The 20583-nt window shown below is 46.6% G+C and overlaps 3 protein-coding genes and 1 long non-coding RNA gene across 4 annotated transcripts in view; all 4 read left to right on the forward strand.

Moving 5' to 3' along the window:
* Nucleotides 1–2723: 2723 nt before the first annotated feature.
* Nucleotides 2724–6530, forward strand: LOC131140391 (uncharacterized). The gene is made up of 4 exons (XR_009132401.2): nt 2724–2848; nt 3881–3951; nt 4028–4152; nt 5365–6530. It is a non-coding gene; the product is annotated as an uncharacterized LOC131140391 (long non-coding RNA).
* A 553-nt stretch (nt 6531–7083) lies between these two features.
* On the forward strand, nt 7084–14582 carry sgpp1b (sphingosine-1-phosphate phosphatase 1b). Its single transcript, XM_058091398.2, has 3 exons — nt 7084–8176; nt 11689–11778; nt 12826–14582. The coding sequence occupies exons 1-3, from the start codon at nt 7442–7444 to the stop codon at nt 13375–13377; spliced, it is 1377 nt and encodes a 458-aa protein (XP_057947381.2). The 5' UTR covers nt 7084–7441; the 3' UTR covers nt 13378–14582.
* Nucleotides 14583–15883: 1301 nt separating this feature from the next.
* On the forward strand, nt 15884–18234 carry wdr89 (WD repeat domain 89). Its single transcript, XM_078795995.1, has 2 exons — nt 15884–16039; nt 16304–18234. The coding sequence occupies exon 2, from the start codon at nt 16320–16322 to the stop codon at nt 17445–17447; it is 1128 nt and encodes a 375-aa protein (XP_078652121.1). The 5' UTR covers nt 15884–16039; nt 16304–16319; the 3' UTR covers nt 17448–18234.
* A 2167-nt stretch (nt 18235–20401) lies between these two features.
* ppp2r5eb (protein phosphatase 2, regulatory subunit B', epsilon isoform b) overlaps nt 20402–20583 on the forward strand; it is a 30364-nt gene continuing 30182 nt past the window's right edge. The window contains exon 1 of the mRNA XM_058090191.2: nt 20402–20539. Coding sequence (XP_057946174.1) covers nt 20511–20539 — 29 coding nt within the window. The 5' untranslated portion in view covers nt 20402–20510. The remainder of the gene's footprint in view (nt 20540–20583) is intronic.

Here is a 20583-nt window from a genome sequence, read left to right on the forward strand (position 1 = left end):
GTTAGCTGGCAGCTAGGAATTGACGCTGGTATCCTAAACCCGAATTCAAAGCGAGGGGGGCCAGTTTTGGGTGGACCCCTCCCGTCGTGTCATTTGGATGCGCGGCATCATACGTGAAATGCCGTGTAACCGACCGCACTCTCGTGTCTTTTATGCATGACCGCAAGTTGACGTACAGACCAGTCTTGTTTCTATTTTTGTACATGGGGGGGGGGGGGTTATTACTAATTTATTGGACATATTAGCATGCAGTTGAGACACATTTGTAAAAAGTGCCTGCAGGTTTAGGTGAACATATCAGTCAAAATATGATGAGTTGTGGATTTTTTCTATTACTGCCTCCAAATGTTTACATATTGTCTTTATATATATATATATATATATATATATATATATATATAATAAGCATAAGCAACAGGATGAAATATTTTTTTCAATTCATTTCAGCTTTTATGCAGAAGGTGTATCATTTCAAAGTGTTTTCCCTCGAAAGGTAAAAAAAAAAAAAAAACATTTTTCATGAGCTGAACTCAACCGTCTATACTTGTCAAAAATATAAATATTTCCTGTAAACAATAAAGTCATTTCATCATGTCGTCATTAAAAGGCACCTTGGTTGGTTGTCCCTAACATACCCGCCTACCAAGAACCATAGCCCCCGCTGCCCCTGTTGGCTCCCAGTCTGGGCCCTCGTTGCACCCCCTTTTTTGTACCTTTGACTTCCTTGTTGTGGATGCCAATAAAGATTCCCGCTGAGGGCTCGTCTGTCTCTGTCGGCCATCTGCTGTCTTCAAACGAGACGTCTTCATTTTGACAGCAAGCATCAGCATCATGTTGGTTCCGCTTCCCCGTCAATCACAGCAGATTGGATGCCTTTGTGCCTTTAAGCCCTGACACCTTGTCTTGTGTCATAATCCAACCCTTGTAGGTCTATGTCCCCAATTGGCTGTCATGTGACTATCATGTGACTATCATGATCAATGAAAACCCTTTAACAATTTGAATGCACTCCTAAAGTGTGGAATACTATATTTATATACTACATGTGTACTGGCTTGTTAGGATTTGATGGAGCATTACTTCACCATACGGCAGCAGGAAGGTTCAAGCTCCCAAAAAGGCTCCATGGGAGGCGGAAACAGGAACGCGGGGCCCAGCAGTGACAAGAATAGCAGGGAAGAAGAAAGGGGCCAACCAACTGGTGACAAGCAGAGAAAAATCCAAACAAGAGTTTGAGCTGTCAAGCGGAGCGTGATCTAAAAGCATCCAGGAGAATATCACATCTTTGTCACAATAGCAAAAATGCTAATGAGACATTTGATAAATGTCACTATTTCAATGTTCTTTGTTCAGTCCAACGTACGTTTGAGCTGCGCTAAAACAGGAAGAAGGAATACAGGTAGCATTCAAAAAGTCATGTATCAATGGAATCAATGCTGCCATATTTCAAAGTTTCACTTTTCCATCTCATAGCAGCTATGGTGCTTTCAAAGTCCAGTGGCGGCACCAGACATTTTTCACCACTGTATCCACAGTATCCACTGTATCCACTGTATCCACTGTATCCACTGTAACCACAGTATCCACTGTATCCACTGTACCCACTGTATCCACTGTATCCACAGTATCCACTGTATCCACTGTATCCACTGTATCCACAGTATCCACTGTATCCACTGTATCCACTGTATCCACAGTATCCACTGTATCCACTGTATCCACTGTATCCACAGTATCCACTGTATCCACTGTATCCACTGTATCCACTGTATCCACTGTATCCACTGTATCCACTGTATCCACAGTATCCACTGTACCACTGTACCACAGTTTCCACTGTATCCACTGTATCCACAGTATCCACTGTACCACTGTATCCACTGTATCCACTGTACCACAGTTTCCACTGTATCCACTGTACCACAGTATCCACTGTACCACAGTATCCACTGTATCCACTGTACCACAGTATCCACTGTACCACTGTATCCACTGTATCCACTGTACCACAGTATCTACTGTATCCACTGTATCCACTGTACCACAGTATCCACTGTACCACAGTATCCACTGTATCCACAGTGTCCACTGTATCCACTGTACAACAAAAAAAAGACAACAAAAGGACGTACACGCTAACGATAAAGCCACACCCAGTTTTATTATTCATTCATTTTCTACCGCTTTTTTCCATGCGGGGGGTGCTGGAGCCTATCCCAGCTGTCTTCTTGGGACGAGAGGCGGGGTCCACCCTGGACTGGTGGCCAGCCAATCCCAGGGCACATATAGACAAACAACCATTCACACTCACATTCATACCTATGGACAATTTGGAGTGGCTAATGAAGCTAGCATGTTTTTGGAATGTTTTTTGGAGTACCCGGAGAAAACGGGTACATGCAAAAAAATATGCAAACTCCACACATGATGGCCGAGGGTGGAATTGAACCCTGGTCTCCTAGCTGTGGGGTCTGCGCGCTAACCACTCGCCCGCCGTGCAACTCTTTTTTATTTTATTTTTTTCAAATGTGTTTTTGTTTTTTATAATATTCAATTAAAGTTTTTTGCGGCCTGGTGTATCCGCTGGTCCGTACAGGAAATCAAAGCGAGCGCCCTGGATGATGCGGGATGGAGAGGAGGGATGCTAGTCGCGTCATCCCCGCGCTTGTTTTGTCTCTTAGCAACAGGAAACATCTGCCTCCGCGGGGACCAATGAAGCTGGCGTCTCCTCTCTTGTTGCTGTCGAGGAGATATTTTAGGAGGCTGGAGAGCACCAGGATCGCACCGTGGAGGAGCTGCCGCCGGACCAGCACAGGCTTCCCGAAGAACTGCTGGACTTCATGAATAGGTAGGACTGCTACTACTACTGTAGATGATTATTATTAGCCTCGACTCGTTCACTTCAGCTTTTAGTACACTTGAATGCTCTTTAATGCTCCTCTACGTCTTCCCACTTGACCACTGAGCAAAAAGACTACTTCAATTCATTGAATGTGTTTTTTCATGGAGATCTTTGTCGTCAAGCGGCATGACAACAGACGTGTGAGATGCTCACACATCCTACACCTTCTCTCCTGTCATGCCTTCCCATTCCATTGGACCCTCGTCCCCAAAGACCACGTAATGCTCTTGGACGTCTGAGTCACAGTGGCACAGTGGACCTTTTGCCACTGGAATGCTTCCCACTCGCATTCACCGTGGATTTGTGGCGTTTTAAAGAACAGCCCAAAAAGAACACGCATGCACACCCACCCACACACACGCACATAAACACACACGCACATAAACACACACGCACATAAACACACACGCACATAAACACACACACACATAAACACACACACACCTCCATCTGCTGAGCTTCTTTGCAAACATTGTATTCTTTGTATACGACATACCCACGGGCGCTTAGAGACGTGAAATATAAAGTGTGGGTGGTTTCCTGGAATGACAAAGAAATGAAATATTTGTCATTTTTAATAAACAGTGTTGGTGCAAGCGTGTACGTTCATCCTTCGCAATATCACGTTGGTTGAAAAAGTGGTCCATGATTTGCGGTTGACCGTCATTACTCCAAAACCAAGTCATCACCTTCCACGCTGCATGGAGACTACCTCTCATTCTGTGTGGAAGTGGTAAAACCTTGGCTTCTTTCATAAGTTTGCAATCATTTCATTGGAGAGGAAAACTACTTAGCTCGTTAGCTTACTATGTTAGCGGCACTTTAAAGTAAGCAAATTCAGATGCTAACGAGTTAGCTTCCGAGGTTGCTTTGTTAGCAGCAGCGGCCTATTCCGTCCAATTAACCGCATGTAGTTGATGTCAAAGTTTTTCCAGAAGAGATTTGGAAGCAGACCTTAAGAACTTGAGTTCCCCGCAGGAGTGCGAGGAAGATGTGGAGGGTCAGGAGGTCTCACCCACGTTGATGCTAGAAGATCCCATCATCATAAGGTTAGCATCTCAGCTTTCGGCCAACGCGGCCTGGTGTCAAGTCGTTTTTTTTGATGTTGATAAACATGTCTTTCAGAGGCCCCTCCCCCGCCCGCTGGAGAGCGTCCAAACCATTCAACAACGTCGAAAGTCGCTTACTTCAAGAGGAAATATGCGGAGGAGGAGGTTTTGCACGGAGGCCTACGAGGATATTTTCAAAAAGTACATTTGATGGTCTGCTCTCATTTCGTCAAATGCCGCTGTGGTCCGTTTGGGTCCTTCATGGATGTCAAAACGTTCATGCAGATGATGTCTTCATTGTCAGATTGGCAGAGTGGACCTTAGTTACCATGGCGATGACCAGGGGCGGCACTAGGTTCTGAGGACGGGGGGGCTTAGCCCCCTGGAGATGCACAGGATATGAATGAATACACATTCACAAAAATCCAAAACACAAATAACAAACTTTCCCACTTTTGGACAGATTTAGCGATCAATTATATAATTAGATATATTATATAATAATCATTATTATATTATTATTACTACTATCATCGTTATTCTTCTGATTATTACTTAGGCTAGTATTAGCCTGCTTATTGGCTTTCTAATTAGCCTGCTTTTGCCCTATTATATACAATTTGTCAGAGATTTTTTTGTAAAAAAATAAAAAATAAATAAATAAAAATCAATAAAATTTTGTAAAATAAGATTTTAAAGATTTTTTTGTAAAAAAAGGGTCCCCCTAAAATACACATAATGACACCACTGAATCTGAGTTTATAATGCTAGTATAATAATATAATAATCATTATGATATTATTAATCAGCCTATTACTATTACTATTATCATTATTCTTCTTCTGATTACTACTACTACTAGCGGTTACTAGTAGACTAGTATTAGCCTGCTTATTGGCTTTCTTATTAGCCTGCTTTTGCTGTATTTCATAAAATTTGTCAGAGATTTTTTTGTAAAAAAAAATCAATAAAAAAAATAACAATTTATAAAATAAGATTTTGTACAATTTTTTTTAAAGGGGGTCTTGTCCCCCTAAAATAGGCCTAATGACGCCACTGAATCTGAGTTTATAATGGTTGTCTAATAATATAATAATCATTATTATATTATTCATCAGCCTATTATTATTACTATCATCATTATTCTTCTTATGATTACTACTACTACTACGGGTAGTAGTAGTAGTAGTAGTAGTAGGCTAGTATTAGCCTGCTTATTAGCCTGCTTTTGCCCTATTATATGAAATTTGTCAGAGATTTTTTTTGTCCAAAAAAAATGTATAAACATTTTTTTTAAATATCAAATTATTTAGGGGAGCTTAAGAACATTTCAGGGGGGCTGAAGTCCCCCTAAAATAGGCCTAATGACGCCACTGACGATGACGGGACCTCACGTGTCTCCCTGCTGTGCAGCACCTGATACTGCAGGAGGACAGGGGCTGCATCCTCAAGTTGTCCCTGGAGAAGCTGAGGTTCCTGGAGGACCCTGAGGCCTACCTGCGGCGCTCCGTCCTCATCAACAACTTGCTGAGGAAGATCCACAGTGAGGAGGAGGAGGATGTAGAGGAGGAAGAGGAGATGGTGGACAGGAAGAGGGTGAAGGTATTGGTCAGCGACCGCTGCTCTCCATCGTTGAGCTTCAAGGAGCTGCAGCGTTACCGTCTGGTGCCGTGCTGTCCGTCGGCGGGCTGCCTCTGCGGGCTGGACCCTGGCTCGGGCCTGGAACCGCTGGAACCGCTGGAACCGCTGGAACCGCTGGAACCGCTGGAACCGCTGGAACCGCTGGAACCGCTGGAAGCGGACCACCGGCTGCTCCTGTACAACCTGGACGACCACGGCTGACTGTGGCCTTCACGGACATGCCGAGAAACCCTCCCAGCAAGGAATGGCCTGCCTTGCTTGTTCCAGAAGCTTCTGAGAAAGTCTGCTTGACGTGCGGAGAGACCACCATCGCGGGACCGGTGTCAAAGGTCAAGCTGTCACCGCATCAATGATTGACTTTTTTTGCTCTTGTGGCTCACGTGGGCTTCTTCAGGGATTATTGACGCTCCTGTGAAGATATTTTTCTTACCTTTAATGTTTTTCTTTGTCTAACATTCACTGACTGTGTGACGTCACGCAAAGGTCATTTCGTTGCGCTTTCACTGGCCGTGGGAAAAGTGAAGCTCTCATGTGGTCGCTGTCTTTCCTTTACCGACTCGCTGCTGCCCCCTGCTGGAAATAAATAACATTGCAGCTATGTTCTCTCTAAGGGTGTTGGTTTGCTGGATAAATGTTTCTAAAAGAGGAGCCTGCCAGTATTTTAAAGCAACGTTTCACTTTAAATTTGTACATTTTATAGTTTCCTACTGTGAATCCTGCTTGGAGAGTTTTTACCGTATTTTCACGCTGTATCGATCTTTGCTTTGTAAAGTCAACCTGTCTGCTTTGTGTCGATATTAATTGATGTCATTCATTGTCTACAACTGTGTTTTATTCGGGACAGGGATTTTACTGCTACTCCATGTGTGTTTATTAATTGATGTCATTCATTGTCTACAACTGTGTCTTATTCGGGACAGGGATTTTACTGCTACTCCATGTGTGTTTATTAATTGATGTCATTCATTGTCTACAACTGTGTCTTATTCGGGACAGGGATTTTACTGCTACTCCATGTGTGTTTATTAATTGATGTCATTCATTGTCTACAACTGTGTCTTATTCGGGACAGGGATTTTACTGCTACTCCAGGTGTTTATTCCTATCCATCATGTGAAAATAACAACACATTCTTCAAGAGAAGTTCAATATTTTAGCAGAAATATATCTATTTTGATGAAATATTTCTTACGTGGTTGACATTTGACCAATCAGTCCTTTAAAGACGACAGTGACAAAGGTATGGATGGTGTGAAGAACAGTCTACGATTATGTTTGTAATGCACTATGACCTTCTGTGCTGTGTTCTAATAAATCAGGCATATCTTATTATGAAGCTGCAAAGCTATTTTCCTGAGCAACACCCAAACCCAACCGAAGCTAGATTCGCGTTACTGCTAACACTAGCACTTAGCATTAAAGAAACACGAAAGAAAAATATGCTTTGAACTATCAGGAAGTTGGAAAACATAAGGAGTGCTGGAATGTCCGACGGCCCTGCAAGGCATCAAGGAAAGGCGGGTTGCTCGTGCAGTGGGCAGAGTGCTGTCAGTAGAAGAAGAGTCTCCATTGAAGAGGTCGGTTTAAAGTCAGTACCAGAATCAGGACGAACAAGAGCAAACATCTTCGGTATTTATTGTATTCATTGTCGCTTACACTTTAAAACCTCATGGCAGTTTTTGATGCACACGTCTATCCGCTTTAAGTCGCCATAGTTGAAGACACTCGGCGCTGATGCTGATGCTAATGCTAATGCTAGCTAGCCTCCATAGTCCACCGTGCGGCCAAAGTAGCCGAGCGACTGCTTCCTCTTTCGGCTGCGCGCTGACCACCGAGCCGTACGTCCAACATGGAGAAAAGTAACCGCTTGTTGGAGCTCTCCCGCTTCCTCCAAGACCCACACCTCGTCGCTCATTTCCAGCACATTTGCGGAGTACGAGGGACGTTTACCAGGACGGCGGTCGGGGGAGGCAACGACAGGGAAGCGACGCCGAGCGAGACGCAAAACAACGGGGCTTGCTACCACCAGCTGGACGAGGACGATGGGGGCGAGGCAGTGGATGTGGACTTGGGGACAGCGGGGGTTCGGAAGAGAGAAAAGCACCGCGAGGAAGATCCTCCCCACAATGGCTCCCTGCCCACCAAGACGCCAGCGGCTGGTGTGTCGGATCACAGCGGGGCCATGACGGACGAAGCCGGGGCAGCCAGCAGGGTCAAGCCGCTTCGCAGAAACTCCTTGACGGGGGACGCCGGTCAAGAGTTTCTGATCGAGAACCGCGTCTTCTACTACCTGTTCTCATTCGGAACCGAGCTGGGCAACGAATTATTTTACATCACCTTCTTCCCCTTCCTGCTGTGGAACGTGGACGCCTTCGTGAGCCGGAGACTCATCATGGTGTGGGTGTGGGTCATGTACCTGGGCCAGTGCACCAAGGACGTGATCGGCTGGTCCAGACCCGCCTCGCCTCCTGTGGTCAAAATGGAGGTGTTCTACAACTCGGAGTACAGCATGCCGTCCACACACGCCATGTCCGGCACCGCCATCCCCTTCGCCCTCTTCATCCTGACCTGCGATCGCTGGCAGGTGAGAAGAAGAAACGCTCACAAATCCACTCACAAACTTGCACGGTAAAAGGGAAGCGATTGGAATGGGAGTCGCTTCCTCATCGAGGAAACCCGCTAACTTCCTCTTCCTCTTCGTTTTTCACATGAAATATGTTCAGTTAGAGCATCAGCATTTTCAGTTGGACTTGATCAGTGCACCGCAGTTACCACAAACATGCATCACATGGAAAGATCATTCAATCCAACTTTATTTAGACAGACAAACACTAACGTCACTTTGTAGCATCGTTTTACTGCTCACAGGCTGCTATGATAGGCTGTGATCTCCCACCCAACCATTTTGTAGGTTTGCGGGGTATGCTGGAGCCTATCCCGACAGACTGGTCGCCAGCCAAATGCTGTGATCTTGCAGTTCTGAACTTCTTTGATGACATCATCTGTCCGCCCAATGAAGGCTTTCTGGTGGACTTTCAGTTAGTGAATGCTTTGAACAACGGAAAAGGTTGTAGGTGGAATGTTAATGCTATAAGTTCATGGATAATCTCTGTAGCCGAGCGACTGCTTCCTGTGTCGTCGTGCCTCTGCTACAAAGTTAGAGCACATGGACAGGAAGTAGAAATGAAACAGCTCAGCTTTTAATGGTCTTTAAGGTTTATAACGCAAACTCATTTACAAGCCCAGATAAGACAGCCGGCCGCGTTGACGTCTTTGATGCACAATGCTCAAAGTTTTAACACGTGAGCGTGGAGGTCACATGACTCAAATGAGACTTTGACCTCGCTGCTGTGTTTGTTTATGACCTCGGATGTCTCACACATGACTACATGAAGGGTCGGGTCAGAATAGGAGACGGCAAGGTTGAACATCGGACATTGGTTGGCCTTTTTTCCCTTTTGGAAACTTTCCTTCCCAGAGGAAATGGTGTGGAAAAGTGTTGGCCCCCTCCCTGATTTCTCATCTTTTGCATGTTTTGTTACACATGTTTCAGAGCACCAAACAAATTGAAATGTTAGTCAATGGCAACACAACTGAACACAAAATGCAGTTTTTAAATGAAACCTTTTATTCATTCATTCATTTTCTACCGCTTATCCTCACATGGGGGTGCTGGAGCCTATCCCAGCTGTCTTCTTTGGGCAAGAGGCCACCCTGGACTGGTGGGTGGCCTCGTGGCCAGCCAATCACAGGGCACATATAGACAAACAACCATTCACACTCACATTCATACCTATGGACAATTTGGAGTGGCTAATTAACCTAGCATGTTTTTGGAATGTGGGAGGAAACCGGAGTACCCGGAGAAAACCCACGCATGCACGGGGAGAACATGCAAACTCCACACAGAGATGGCCGATGGTGGAATTGAACTCGGGTCTCCTAGCTGTGAGGTAGCAAATGAATGAATATACATAATGTATACATAAAAATCAACAAAAAGGGTAACTACGTCAACATCTAAAACAGGAAATATGCCCTTTAAATGCACCAGACCCACACTGAACATTCTTAACTGTTACACAAGTGTAAAAAGAAGTTGAGCAGTGTTAATAGTGTAACATGTATGTAGTCGAGGGGCAGCAGACACTGCTGTTGTGTCCTTGGCACCCACTGTGCCTGTAGTCCTATCCATTCCACACTGGTGTACGAATGTCCATGGATGTTTGGTGGTGGTAGAGTCCGTTAGCACCAATTAGCAGTCTCATTTCACTGAGCCAACCACAGAGCAGTAGACGTGTTTCAAGGTGAACATCACAGGAAGAGAAACATTGCGTATCACTGCTGTCTCAGCGGACTTGTCGGAGCAGAACAGGAATGTTTGGATGGGCACAAGTCAGCCGGATCTCCTCCCTCCACAGCAGCGGGGCCCCGCCTCCCTCAGCGAGGACGCTAACCACAGCCAGATGTTTCTCCATGTGAGGTCAAAGCTGGAACGCGAATGTGGAGGCTCTCCCTGATGTCTGATGATGTGCAGCCCGAGACCCATGCACTGTAGCGGCGTCAAACGTAAACATGATGATATTTACACTGCAGAAATGGCCACCTGCCAGGCGGGAGGCGTGGCTATGGGCCTCCATGTTGAGCTGTAGACACCAAGCTTAGACTCACACTGACTGAAAAACACTGACTACTCAGGTGGGGCCTTGGCGAGTCCGCACAAGCACGGCCACGGTTCTGGGAAGTTCTGTCGGCACCGTGTTGGAGTTCTTGAGACTGTAATGACGTCGTGAACGTCCGACAGTTTGCTAACATGAAGGCCAAGGTGCTTAACTCCACCCACTGGACATCAGATGCAACCTTGTGGTGTGTTTGTGTCAACCTGAGGGTTGTGTGTATGTGTGTTTGTGTGTTTGTGTCAACCTGAGGGTTGTGTGTATGTGTGTGTGTGTCAACCTGAGGGTTGTGTGTATGTGTGTTTGTGTCAACCTGAGGGTTGTGTGTATGTGTGTTTGTGTGTTTGTGTCAACCTGAGGGTTGTGTGTATGTGTGTTTGTGTCAACCTGAGGGTTGTGTGTATGTGTGTTTGTGTCAACCTGAGGGTTGTGTGTATGTGTGTTTGTGTCAACCTGAGGGTTGTGTGTATGTGTGTTTGTGTCAACCTGAGGGCTGTGTGTATGTGTGTTTGTGTCAACCTGAGGGTTGTGTGTATGTGTGTTTGTGTCAACCTGAGGGCTGTGTATGTGTGTATGTGTGTTTGTGTCAACCTGAGGGTTGTGTGTATGTGTGTTTGTGTCAACCTGAGGGCTGTGTATGTGTGTATGTGTGTTTGTGTCAACCTGAGGGTTGTGTGTATGTGTGTTTGTGTCAACCTGAGGGTTGTGTGTATGTGTGTTTCACACACAAAAGAGAACAAAAGGCTTTTAGCGAAAGTGAAAACCTCAGCAGATCACATTTCTACCGACTCAGCTGTCAGTCAACCTTATGTCCCGCCTCCCGTCCATCTCCCCGCTACTTGATTGTACATGCGGACGCTTCATGCACGGTTGAGGTCAGATAAGATAAAACTTTATTGTTTTTATGATCTTCTAACTGCATAATCAATGAAGGCAAAAGAAGAACCTAACAGGTCGTCCTCAGTATGAATTTTGCCCCTACAAGGGTGACATAGGCGTGTGGGAGTGGGAGTGGGAACTTCTACCTACATAAATGAGCACCTAAGTCATTCACAATATACACACAACTTAACAAAATAGTTTATCATGAGATTCCCAAACATAACAAATACTCTATGCCAGCGTATAGTAGTAACACAACCAATGGCTGTATTATTCATATTAAGAGTTATATAAAGTACTATAGGACAAATAAATAGGATAAATAAACTTTAAAGACTTTTAAGGGCTGCATGTCGTTCGTGTGGTTAGCGTGCAGACCTCACAGCTAGGGGACCCAGGTTCAATTCCACCCTCGGCCATCTCTGTGTGGAGTTTGCACCCCGCCTCTCGCCCCAAGACAGCTGGGATAGGCTCCAGCACCCAACCGTCAGTGTTGATGGTTAGTATTTGTGATTGACTCTTCGTATCTGGTCTACAGTACTCCTTCACGCTGGGCTTGGTTTTGGCTCTCTGTTGGTGTCTGCTGGTCTGCGTCAGTCGGATCTACTTGGGGATGCACTCGGTTCTGGTAAGTCCCGCCCATGTGCACACACACACACACACACACACACACACACACGCACACAATTGCAGTGCTCCGACGCTCCCAAAGGAAAAAGCCAAGTTTGTCTTAAGGGTCCAGATGGATGAGTAGATCAGTGGTCACAGCGCTTTGAAGCAGGTTTGATTGACAGCTGCGTGGAACAAGTCGCTTAGCACGCCTTGGACTCCTCGTGGCTGCTGACAGGTGTCGTCGTGGTGACGGCCTCTGCAACCACATGACATCTGCTAGATCACATGACCAACACCGCTGGAAAGACATGATGAACAAGACGGCCCGCAAAGACTTTGAAGAACATCAGACTAAGGACTCCTGGAGCTCCTCTCATCCTCTCATCACTGCTGAGCTCCAGGAACTTGAATGATGGCCACCTTCCTGGGGACACGCAGCTGCAGGGCAGGAATCCAACGTGATGAGGACCCCAAACACACCTCCAAGGACAAGGACCTAAACCCGATCCAGCATCTGATATTATATAAATATGATTAATATAATATTAATACAATATTATAATATAAAAATATTGGCAGGGAAGTTGGCAAGGAACGGCCAGGAAGCGTCTGAGCTCCATGCGTTCATCTGCAAAGAATCTTGTGTGGCCGCCTTGACGTCTGGCTCCAGTCGGCTCTTGCAAACATAGCTGCTCGTTACCATGGCAACCTTATGACAACAACACAAAACGCAGTCACTTTTGGTGGCTTTCTTTGTGGACTTGAATATTCCTCTTTCTTTAACGTCGTCACAAATCGCCCCATGAAACCACTTCCACAACATTTCTGAGCTCCCAAACACCAGACTGCCCCGCAGCTGGAGTGGAATGCCACGGGGGCACCACAATGTGTTTGGAAAAGGTCCTAAGGCATTGGTTTAAACCTCTTCTATTGTTTTGTGTTCCTTTTGGCAAATGATGTGGATGGCGTTCTGGAGAACATCTCTTTGACAAAAATGCATTATTATTATTAAAAATAATAACTAATGCTTATGACGTCTGCTCTAACACTGTGATCCTCGCAGGACGTCATTGTCGGCGTCTTCTACAGCGTCCTCATTCTCCTCCTCTTCCTGCCGGCGATGGACGCCATCGACGACTTCGTCCTGACGTGCGTCCACGCCCCGCTGGTCATCGTGTGCGTCCACCTGGGCCTGGGCCTTTTCTCCTTCACCCTGGACACGTGGAGCACATCCCGGGGCGACACGGCTCAGATCCTGGGCTCGGGTGGCGGCATCGCCCTGGCCTCCCACGTCAACCACCGCCTGGGCCTGATGGCGGACCCCCCGCCGGAGCGCCTTCCCCTCTCGCTGCCTGCCCTCAGCGGGGGCCTGGTGGGCACAGCCGCGCTGCGCTTCCTGCTGGGCGTGCTGGTCGTGGTGGCCACGCGGGCGCTGATGAAGGCGCTGACCATCCCGCTGGTGTGCCGCCTCCTGGCCATCCCGGGCGGCGACATGAGGAAGGCCAGGCAGCACGCGGAGGTGGAGCTTTCCTACCGCTACATCGTCTACGGGACGGTGGGCTTCAACACGCTCTTCCTGGTGCCGCTCCTCTTCAGCTACCTGCCGCTCTGCTGACCACGTGACCTTCCTTTGGACGGCACCGCGACCCTTCATGCTCGACGTCTTCTCCAACATCCTCCTGCTCCTCTCCAGAAGACCACTACTGATTCGCCGTGACGGAACACGGCATCGGGCTTCCAGTGGACGTTTGCACAGGACACTCCAAGTAGAAGCTCGTCTTCTTCTTCGACGCAAACCATTTTAAAGCCGCCACAGGGCTTTGGATGCACAGCGCCTCGTTAGCTCTGTGATCGATTGCTCTTCCTGTTAGAAGAAACGCACATGCAGGCACATACCATCTTTCAACTGTGGGAACTTTAAAGAGTTTTTGTCTTATTTCCCACTTGATGTACACTGTAAAAAATTAATTGTGTTCTTTCCACCGATGTGGGATGTTTACTTGATGAAACGTCCTCACGCCCTCTTTCACACTGGCATTACAATCACGATATGTCCGTACACGCCTCAAGTAGGAAATATACATATTTTTAAAAAGCAATAAATACTCAATTGGGCTCACCGCCTGTAGCCTTGCTGCCCGTGATGGCACATTATTCTCACACAGCCTTCACATGTTGAAATGTCAACGCCACGAAGACCAGGTCACGTGTTTTTAAAAAATATTATAAACGACGTTGTACCGGCAGGGTGGCTTTTTTTCTTATGCGAAATCCTTCAAAACTGCGTGTAGTGTTGACATTTCATTGCTCCTCCAGTTTGTTTCCTCCGGCAAACACATGACTTGTCTGTGCGGTTTGCTTTTAACGGCACACAGGGAGCTTCCATGAAGGTCAAGAACACGACCCTTCCTTTTCCTCATTAAAAATGTTAAGAAACGTGACCAAATACGGCGGCGAAACCGCCAGCAGAGCTCGACTCTGCCCTCTAGTGCCTTGCGAGGTCATGACACGCTATTTCATGTTGCCATTTGCACTTTGCTGCTCCTCAAGCTGGAAACTCAAGAAACCACATTTGACTTTCTGAATGTTCATGTCGGGGGTGTCCACACATTTTATTATGAGGGTCGTATGGATAAACAAATTCACATTTGGGACCACTTTGATGTATTTCATACATTAAAGATGCTAAAAACAATCCCATGTTGGTCGGTATATGCTAACACATGACAACATCTCGGCTTTGTATTGATGTGACAATACAAATTATTAATGTCATATCTCATTGATAATTTATTCATTTACCCTATTTTCTGGACTATAAGTCGCCAAAAATGCATAATTAGGTAGAAAAAAAACATACATAAGTCACTCTGGAGTATAAGTGGCAGGAACAGCCAACCTAGGAAAAAAAGTGCTACTTATAGTCCGGAAAATACAGTAATTCTATAATATGACGAGGGTGAAGAAATTCCCCCCGGGGCCACACTTTGGACACCACTGGTTTATGTGTTGTGTTAGGAGTTGGTTGACTGGTGTCCTGATGTTGGACTCGTTAGAGGACCTATGAAGATTGACTTGACTATTTTTGTATATAGATGAGATGTTTTCAGCCAAATGGACTCAAATAAAATAATAATAAATCAAATAAAATTGATGATTTCAATGTTTGGTGTTTTTTGTTTGGTTGAAAAAGTTTTCCTAAAGTTTGATGCCTTTGACTGTAAATGTGGTCCGGCCTGTACATCTGGTCCTGAGATCCTCTGCGCCAAGCTATGATCATGTGACATTCCTTGACCTTCACAAAGAACAGGAAGTGAGGACACAGCTGCATGAACATGAACGTCCAACTATCATGCAATGTCTGCTCGTCCATCATCTAGTTGTGTCTCACGCAGGGATGTTTAGTGGTAGATCACCATGGATGGAGGTTTTGATGACGTCACCACTCCAGCTCGGACACTGCAGCTGCTTCATTCGCTCACATGTGGACGGACCTGTGGTCAAGTGGTTTTGTCTTCTGGCCAGCTTTCCACTTGGCGCTGCTACTGAGACACTCCAGATGCTGGCTTCTTCATCATGAGCTCCTCCTGAGGGAAGCACTGAAGTGGGACTGAGGTAGATGAAGACTTTGCTGGGTTAAAAAACATTGAAAGTTTGCGCTTTAATTCTTTTCCAAGTTCTCAGCTGAGGCGAGGTGAGCATTTTGGACTTCTGTTTATAACGAATGTCTTTAAACTGTCCCTGTGAGACGTACCTGAATATTAAAGTCAACTTTTATACAGTAAACATTTAGGATTTAGGTGCTTCAGTTGAAGACCAAAAAAGGGTTGCTCAGCATTGAAACGTTGATGAGAAGACACTGCTGCCATCTAAAGGACATCTTTGGATTCACAACTTCCCGAAGTTTTGTCTTTGCTAAACAAAGAACACATCATAACACAAATGAATAACACCTAATAAAATAGAATGACATTATATAATAATAATAACAGTCAGAACTTTGTTTAAAAACAAAATGATACATAATCTTTGCTAGTTTGGGCGATGCGGAACCTTTGTTTGGGCGGATGTTGTTCCGGTCTTTAAAGACTGTAACACAGTCGCCCTCCATGCCCATTTTAGCAAACACCCAAGACAGTCAACAGGGGGGACGGACCGTATTTATATAAGCGACTTAATTGTTCTTGTAGGAGGTGGTTAGACTAGAAAAGAATATGAAAATGTCGTCGTCGGTGAATTAAAGAGTTGGCGGGTGTTTTGAACGCGGAGGAAATAAGGTATATGTACTCAAATATCATATTTGTAGCTAGTCGGTCCGGTTGCTAATACTGTTCGATGCTGTATGCTAATTGGCGTTACTTTCATCCACGTAAATCACTTTGGTGTGTCCGAAATAATATAATATATGTTCTTTTCTGCTGCTTTCAATGTTCCCTGTGAGGGCTTGAATAAATAAATCCATGACAGTTTATTGATACTATTTGTCAGTTTAGCAGAGCGGCTAACATTGTTTAATAATTGTTACGGTTTTTCTGCTGAAGGTGTTTGGATCTTTGGATGATCATGGACGCTTTGGAGAAGAAGTTGACAAGGTTGTCCATCGCTCGGCGATGTCGTCCCGAGAAGCCCACCTACCTGCTTGGCATGGCCCTTCAGCCAGAAGGCGGGTTGGCGGTTTCGTGCTCCAACATGGCCGTCCACGTACACAACAAGGACACGCTGAAGCTGCAGGGCGAGTACCGTGGTCACAGTGGCCCTTTGTGCGGTCTCACCTTCGCTCACACCTCCCCGCACCTCGTCTACTCGGCTTCCGCGGACGGGACGGTGCGGGCGTGGGACGCTCGCCGCCCCGGGACGGACGCCGCCCAGCTGTTTCGAGGCGACTCGTCCCACAGCTTCTGCAGCTTCGACCTGAGCTGCGGCGACTTGCTGCTGTGCGCCGGCACGGAGCAGGTGAACAAGGAGGACAGTTTCCTGGTGTTCTGGGACGCCAGGAAGCCCGGTGCGTCCCTCCTGGGGGTGTACTCCGAGTCACACAGCGATGACATCACGCAGGTGCGCTTCCACCCCGGCGACAAGGACCGCATGGCTTCCTGCTCCACCGACGGTCTCGTCAACGTGTTTGACCTGAGCCGGGCGACGGAGGACGAGGCGCTGCTGGCGACTTGTAACAGCGACTCCTCCGCCAGCGCCGTGTGCTGGTGCGCCGACGACTACAGCCGCCTGCTGTGTCTCGGCCATGACGAGGGTCTGCACCTGTGGGACCTAAGACAGCTGGACACCGAGGAACCCCTCACCGTCTTCAGCTGCCGGGACGCACGCAGCCTGGTGCCCGCGGCCCCCGGGCGCGGCCTGGATTACTTGGTGGGAGGGGCGTGGCTGGAGGACGCCCGCAAGCTGCTGGTGGTCGGTGGCGACAACGGCGGCGACCTTCACTTGATGGAGTGCGATGGCGACGGGCTCCGTCTGCTCACCAGCCTCGACGGCGGACACGCCTCCACCGTGCGCTGCTTCCTGTGGGACGCGTCCGGAGGTGCGCTGGTCACCGGGGGGGAGGACGCTCAGCTGTTGCAGTGGAAGCCAGGAGGGGAGGAGCTAACGGCGGGGAAGAAGGAGTCCATGAAAAGTGCTTCTGCTCTGAAAGTGAAAACCAGACCTCATAGAAAACATTTATATAAGATTTAAAGTACATTTATATAAGATTTAAAGTACATTTATATAAGATTTAAAGTACATTTGAATGGTGAAAGTCACTTTTAAAGACATTTCTTTGCTTTGCTGCATCAGCACTGATGTTTCTTCCATAGTTGAAATATTTAGTTTTGCTAACAAAACCAAGGCCAGTGGATACCCTTATTATTATTATTATTATTATTATTATTATTCCCTAATCATCTTCTGCCCTGCTCTCCACGCCTCACTTTAATTTGACTACTTTCTACTTTTGGCGCTCGGGTTTTCAGCTGCTCAGCCCCGAGACTTTGGAATATTCCCTGGAATACTGGAATACCACGACACATCCGCTTACTGGACTCTGCTGACACCTTCAAACTCACCTGTTTGAAACCGTTTACCCCCCTGACCTTCGTTTTGCTTGTCTTTTACTGGCTTTACTACAGGGATGGGCCCGGACTACGGCCCGTGGGCCACATGCGGCCCACCAAGCGTTTGAATCTGGCCCGCCAGTTGCTTTCTAAGTATTTCAACTTTTAACATACAAACTGGCAACATGACTTGCAAGTCGGATGTCTTATTTAGTTAAAAAAAAACTAAAAGTTAGTGCTCCTGAAAAAAATAATTCAAGAAAAATGATAAGCATAAAACAGTGTGTGTGTGGTGTTAAATATATGTTCTGGACCCCCGAACAATTTTAACTTTGTCAAACGAGTCCAAATATTTGCCCACCCCTGCTTTACTATTTTATCTGGTATTGTGTTCTGTGTCTATTTCTGTACGGCGACCTTGGGTGTTTTGAAAGGCACCAAGAAATAAAATGTATTATATTATTATTATTATGTTTTTACTGGCGTTTATCTGTTTGTTTGGATGAGCTTTGCAGGAATTGTCAGAAACGGGATATGGAAGAATACATTTTGGGAGCCATCCGGATCCCCGTCTGGATTTTTAAGATTTATTTTGTGCTGAGATGCAGAAGTTAGTTTGGCTACAGAAGCACTAGATCATCTTACATTATCATTCGTTAGTGGTAAGTACCGATACATTTTATACTGGAAGTGTGTGAGGCTAATTTACGGCTTCCGCAGACCTTCGCCGAGCACTACAGTTCCCCCATATTGTGATTTAAATATTAGTTATACATTTATTTTACCTATATATTTAGGTTGCTAATGTTAGCAATGGTAACACCAAGCAAAATAGTGGTAAATATGTGTCTAGCTATAAAAAGGCCTAAAAATGCTACTATGCTACTGTTAGCATACTAACATACAATGCTAACACCGAACATGATGGGGTTAAGCATATGTGACTTCCTATGAAAATGTTACTATGCTACTGTTAGTATGTTAACAATGCTAGCATACTAATGTTAGCATGCCAACACCGAACATGATAGGGGTAAAGTATATGTGACTTCCTATAAAAATGTTACTATGCTAATGTTAACATATTAGCAATGCTAACATAAGAATGCTCACACCTAGCATGATTGTTGATAAATATGTCTACCATGAAAATAGCAAAAAATGCTAGTAATGCTAACATTAGCATGCTAATACCGAGCATGATGTAGCACAATGTACCAGGAAAGCTAAAAGTCTAAAAATGAGTTGGGAATTTGAACTTTGGAACGGTCTGAATCAGTCGAGAAGTAGTTCAAAGCCTTTAGATCCAAGAAATGTTGCATTCCGAAAAAATGGTGTCAATTCTTGGCATGTGGAAAATGATTTGCAGTCATCAGTCGTCTTGTGGCGACAGGTCACGTGACACTGAACAGCCAACTACTGTTCGGATCTCAAAACAAGACAGCGCTGCTAACAGCATCTTAACAAACACACGCAGCATAAAACAAAACATCAACTTGAGCCGCCATCTTGTTCATGGTACCATCAGCACGATGTGATCACACACTGCGAGACAGTGGTTTGAGTCCATGACCCTCTGTGGAGTGCTGAATTTCCTAAGGTTCGAGAACATTTTCCATGTGGCTCAAGAACGCTGCAGTTATTTCACCAGGATGACATTAAATGATGAAAATGATGGAATTGAGTGGAGCTGTGTTGGTTTAGCCAACACTGCTAGATCAGGTGTCAGTCAGTCAGTCAGGGGTGATGATTGGGGGAACAAAATACGGAAAAGAGAAAGGGCTGCCTCGCAGCAGCACCAGCTCCCTGAAAGCAATCATGTCAAATAAAATCTATCTGACTCGTTACGCAACATCCTTCCTAACGTCCTCTTTGATCTGATAGCGGACAAGCAGACATCCTCTATTGCGGATCTCCGGACTCTTGCGGTTCGCCCGGGCGAAGAGCGGCGACGGAGCAGCGGGGCAGGGCCTCGCACGGGTTTAGCCTCATTCCGGCGCGCTGAGTGGAGGAGCCGAACGCTCCCAAAGTGCACTTTGCTTCCAGCCTCCATCTCCTTCCTCTTCGCTGCTCCTCCACCGAACCGACGGCTTCACAGCCTGCGCCCGCCCGTCCGGCTGACTGACGCGCCACCTCGTCCAATCGCCATCGCCCTTATCCGCGGCAGCATCCAATCAGCGTGTCGGGACGCTCCCAGCGCCGCCGAGCACGTTAGTGTGCTTGTGTTATGTGTGCCGTGGTGTCAGCCCAGCAGTGTTGACAATAGGCTGAGAAGATCCAGAATAGGAGAATACCGACACCATCCGAGACTTCATGGTGGAATGTAATAGCGCCAAACGCAATCGCTTCCACACGGCCGCGTTTCGTTGTTGATGGGAGTTTAAGGGCTGCTCGGTTCGAAGGAGGCTACATAGGCTGTTGGAGGCCGACATTCTGCCGCTGTTCCGCCGCTGCTTGGCAAAGGCTGTTCGCACCGAGCTGGAGGTAGCCCCGCACGTAGCCCCCGCTAGATTCCCAAACATAGGATAACTCCTCCTCGCCGCCGTCTCCGTCGCGAACCGCAGAGGATCAAGGTAAAGTACCCCCCACCGGAGCGCTAAGAGCGGCTTGTCTGGACTCTGGGACTGAGCGTCCAGCCCATCGCCCAGTCAGTCTGTGAGCTATCGCTAGCAGCATTAGCACTGCCTGTGTATTTACATCTGGGATGATGGGTGATCGCCCGAACCCGCCCAGGTAAAGTTATTTAGCACATACGGTGACCCAGACTACATGTTTGT

This window comes from Doryrhamphus excisus, linkage group LG14 (assembly GCF_037039965.1).
Source record: "Doryrhamphus excisus strain RoL-2023G ecotype Guam linkage group LG14, RoL_Dexc_Guam_v1.1, whole genome shotgun sequence".
Taxonomy (NCBI): domain Eukaryota; kingdom Metazoa; phylum Chordata; class Actinopteri; order Syngnathiformes; family Syngnathidae; genus Doryrhamphus; species Doryrhamphus excisus.

Excerpts from the sequence above, each read along its gene's own strand:
- sgpp1b (XM_058091398.2), top strand. The coding sequence starts at position 7,442 with ATGGAGAAAAGTAACCGCTTGTTGGAGCTCTCCCGCTTCCTCCAAGAC. Across the intron at positions 8,177-11,688 it reads TGACCTGCGATCGCTGGCAG|TACTCCTTCACGCTGGGCTT; the intron begins GTGAGAAGAAGA and ends TCTGGTCTACAG. Across the intron at positions 11,779-12,825 it reads TGGGGATGCACTCGGTTCTG|GACGTCATTGTCGGCGTCTT; the intron begins GTAAGTCCCGCC and ends TGATCCTCGCAG.
- wdr89 (XM_078795995.1), top strand. The coding sequence starts at position 16,320 with ATGATCATGGACGCTTTGGAGAAGAAGTTGACAAGGTTGTCCATCGCT.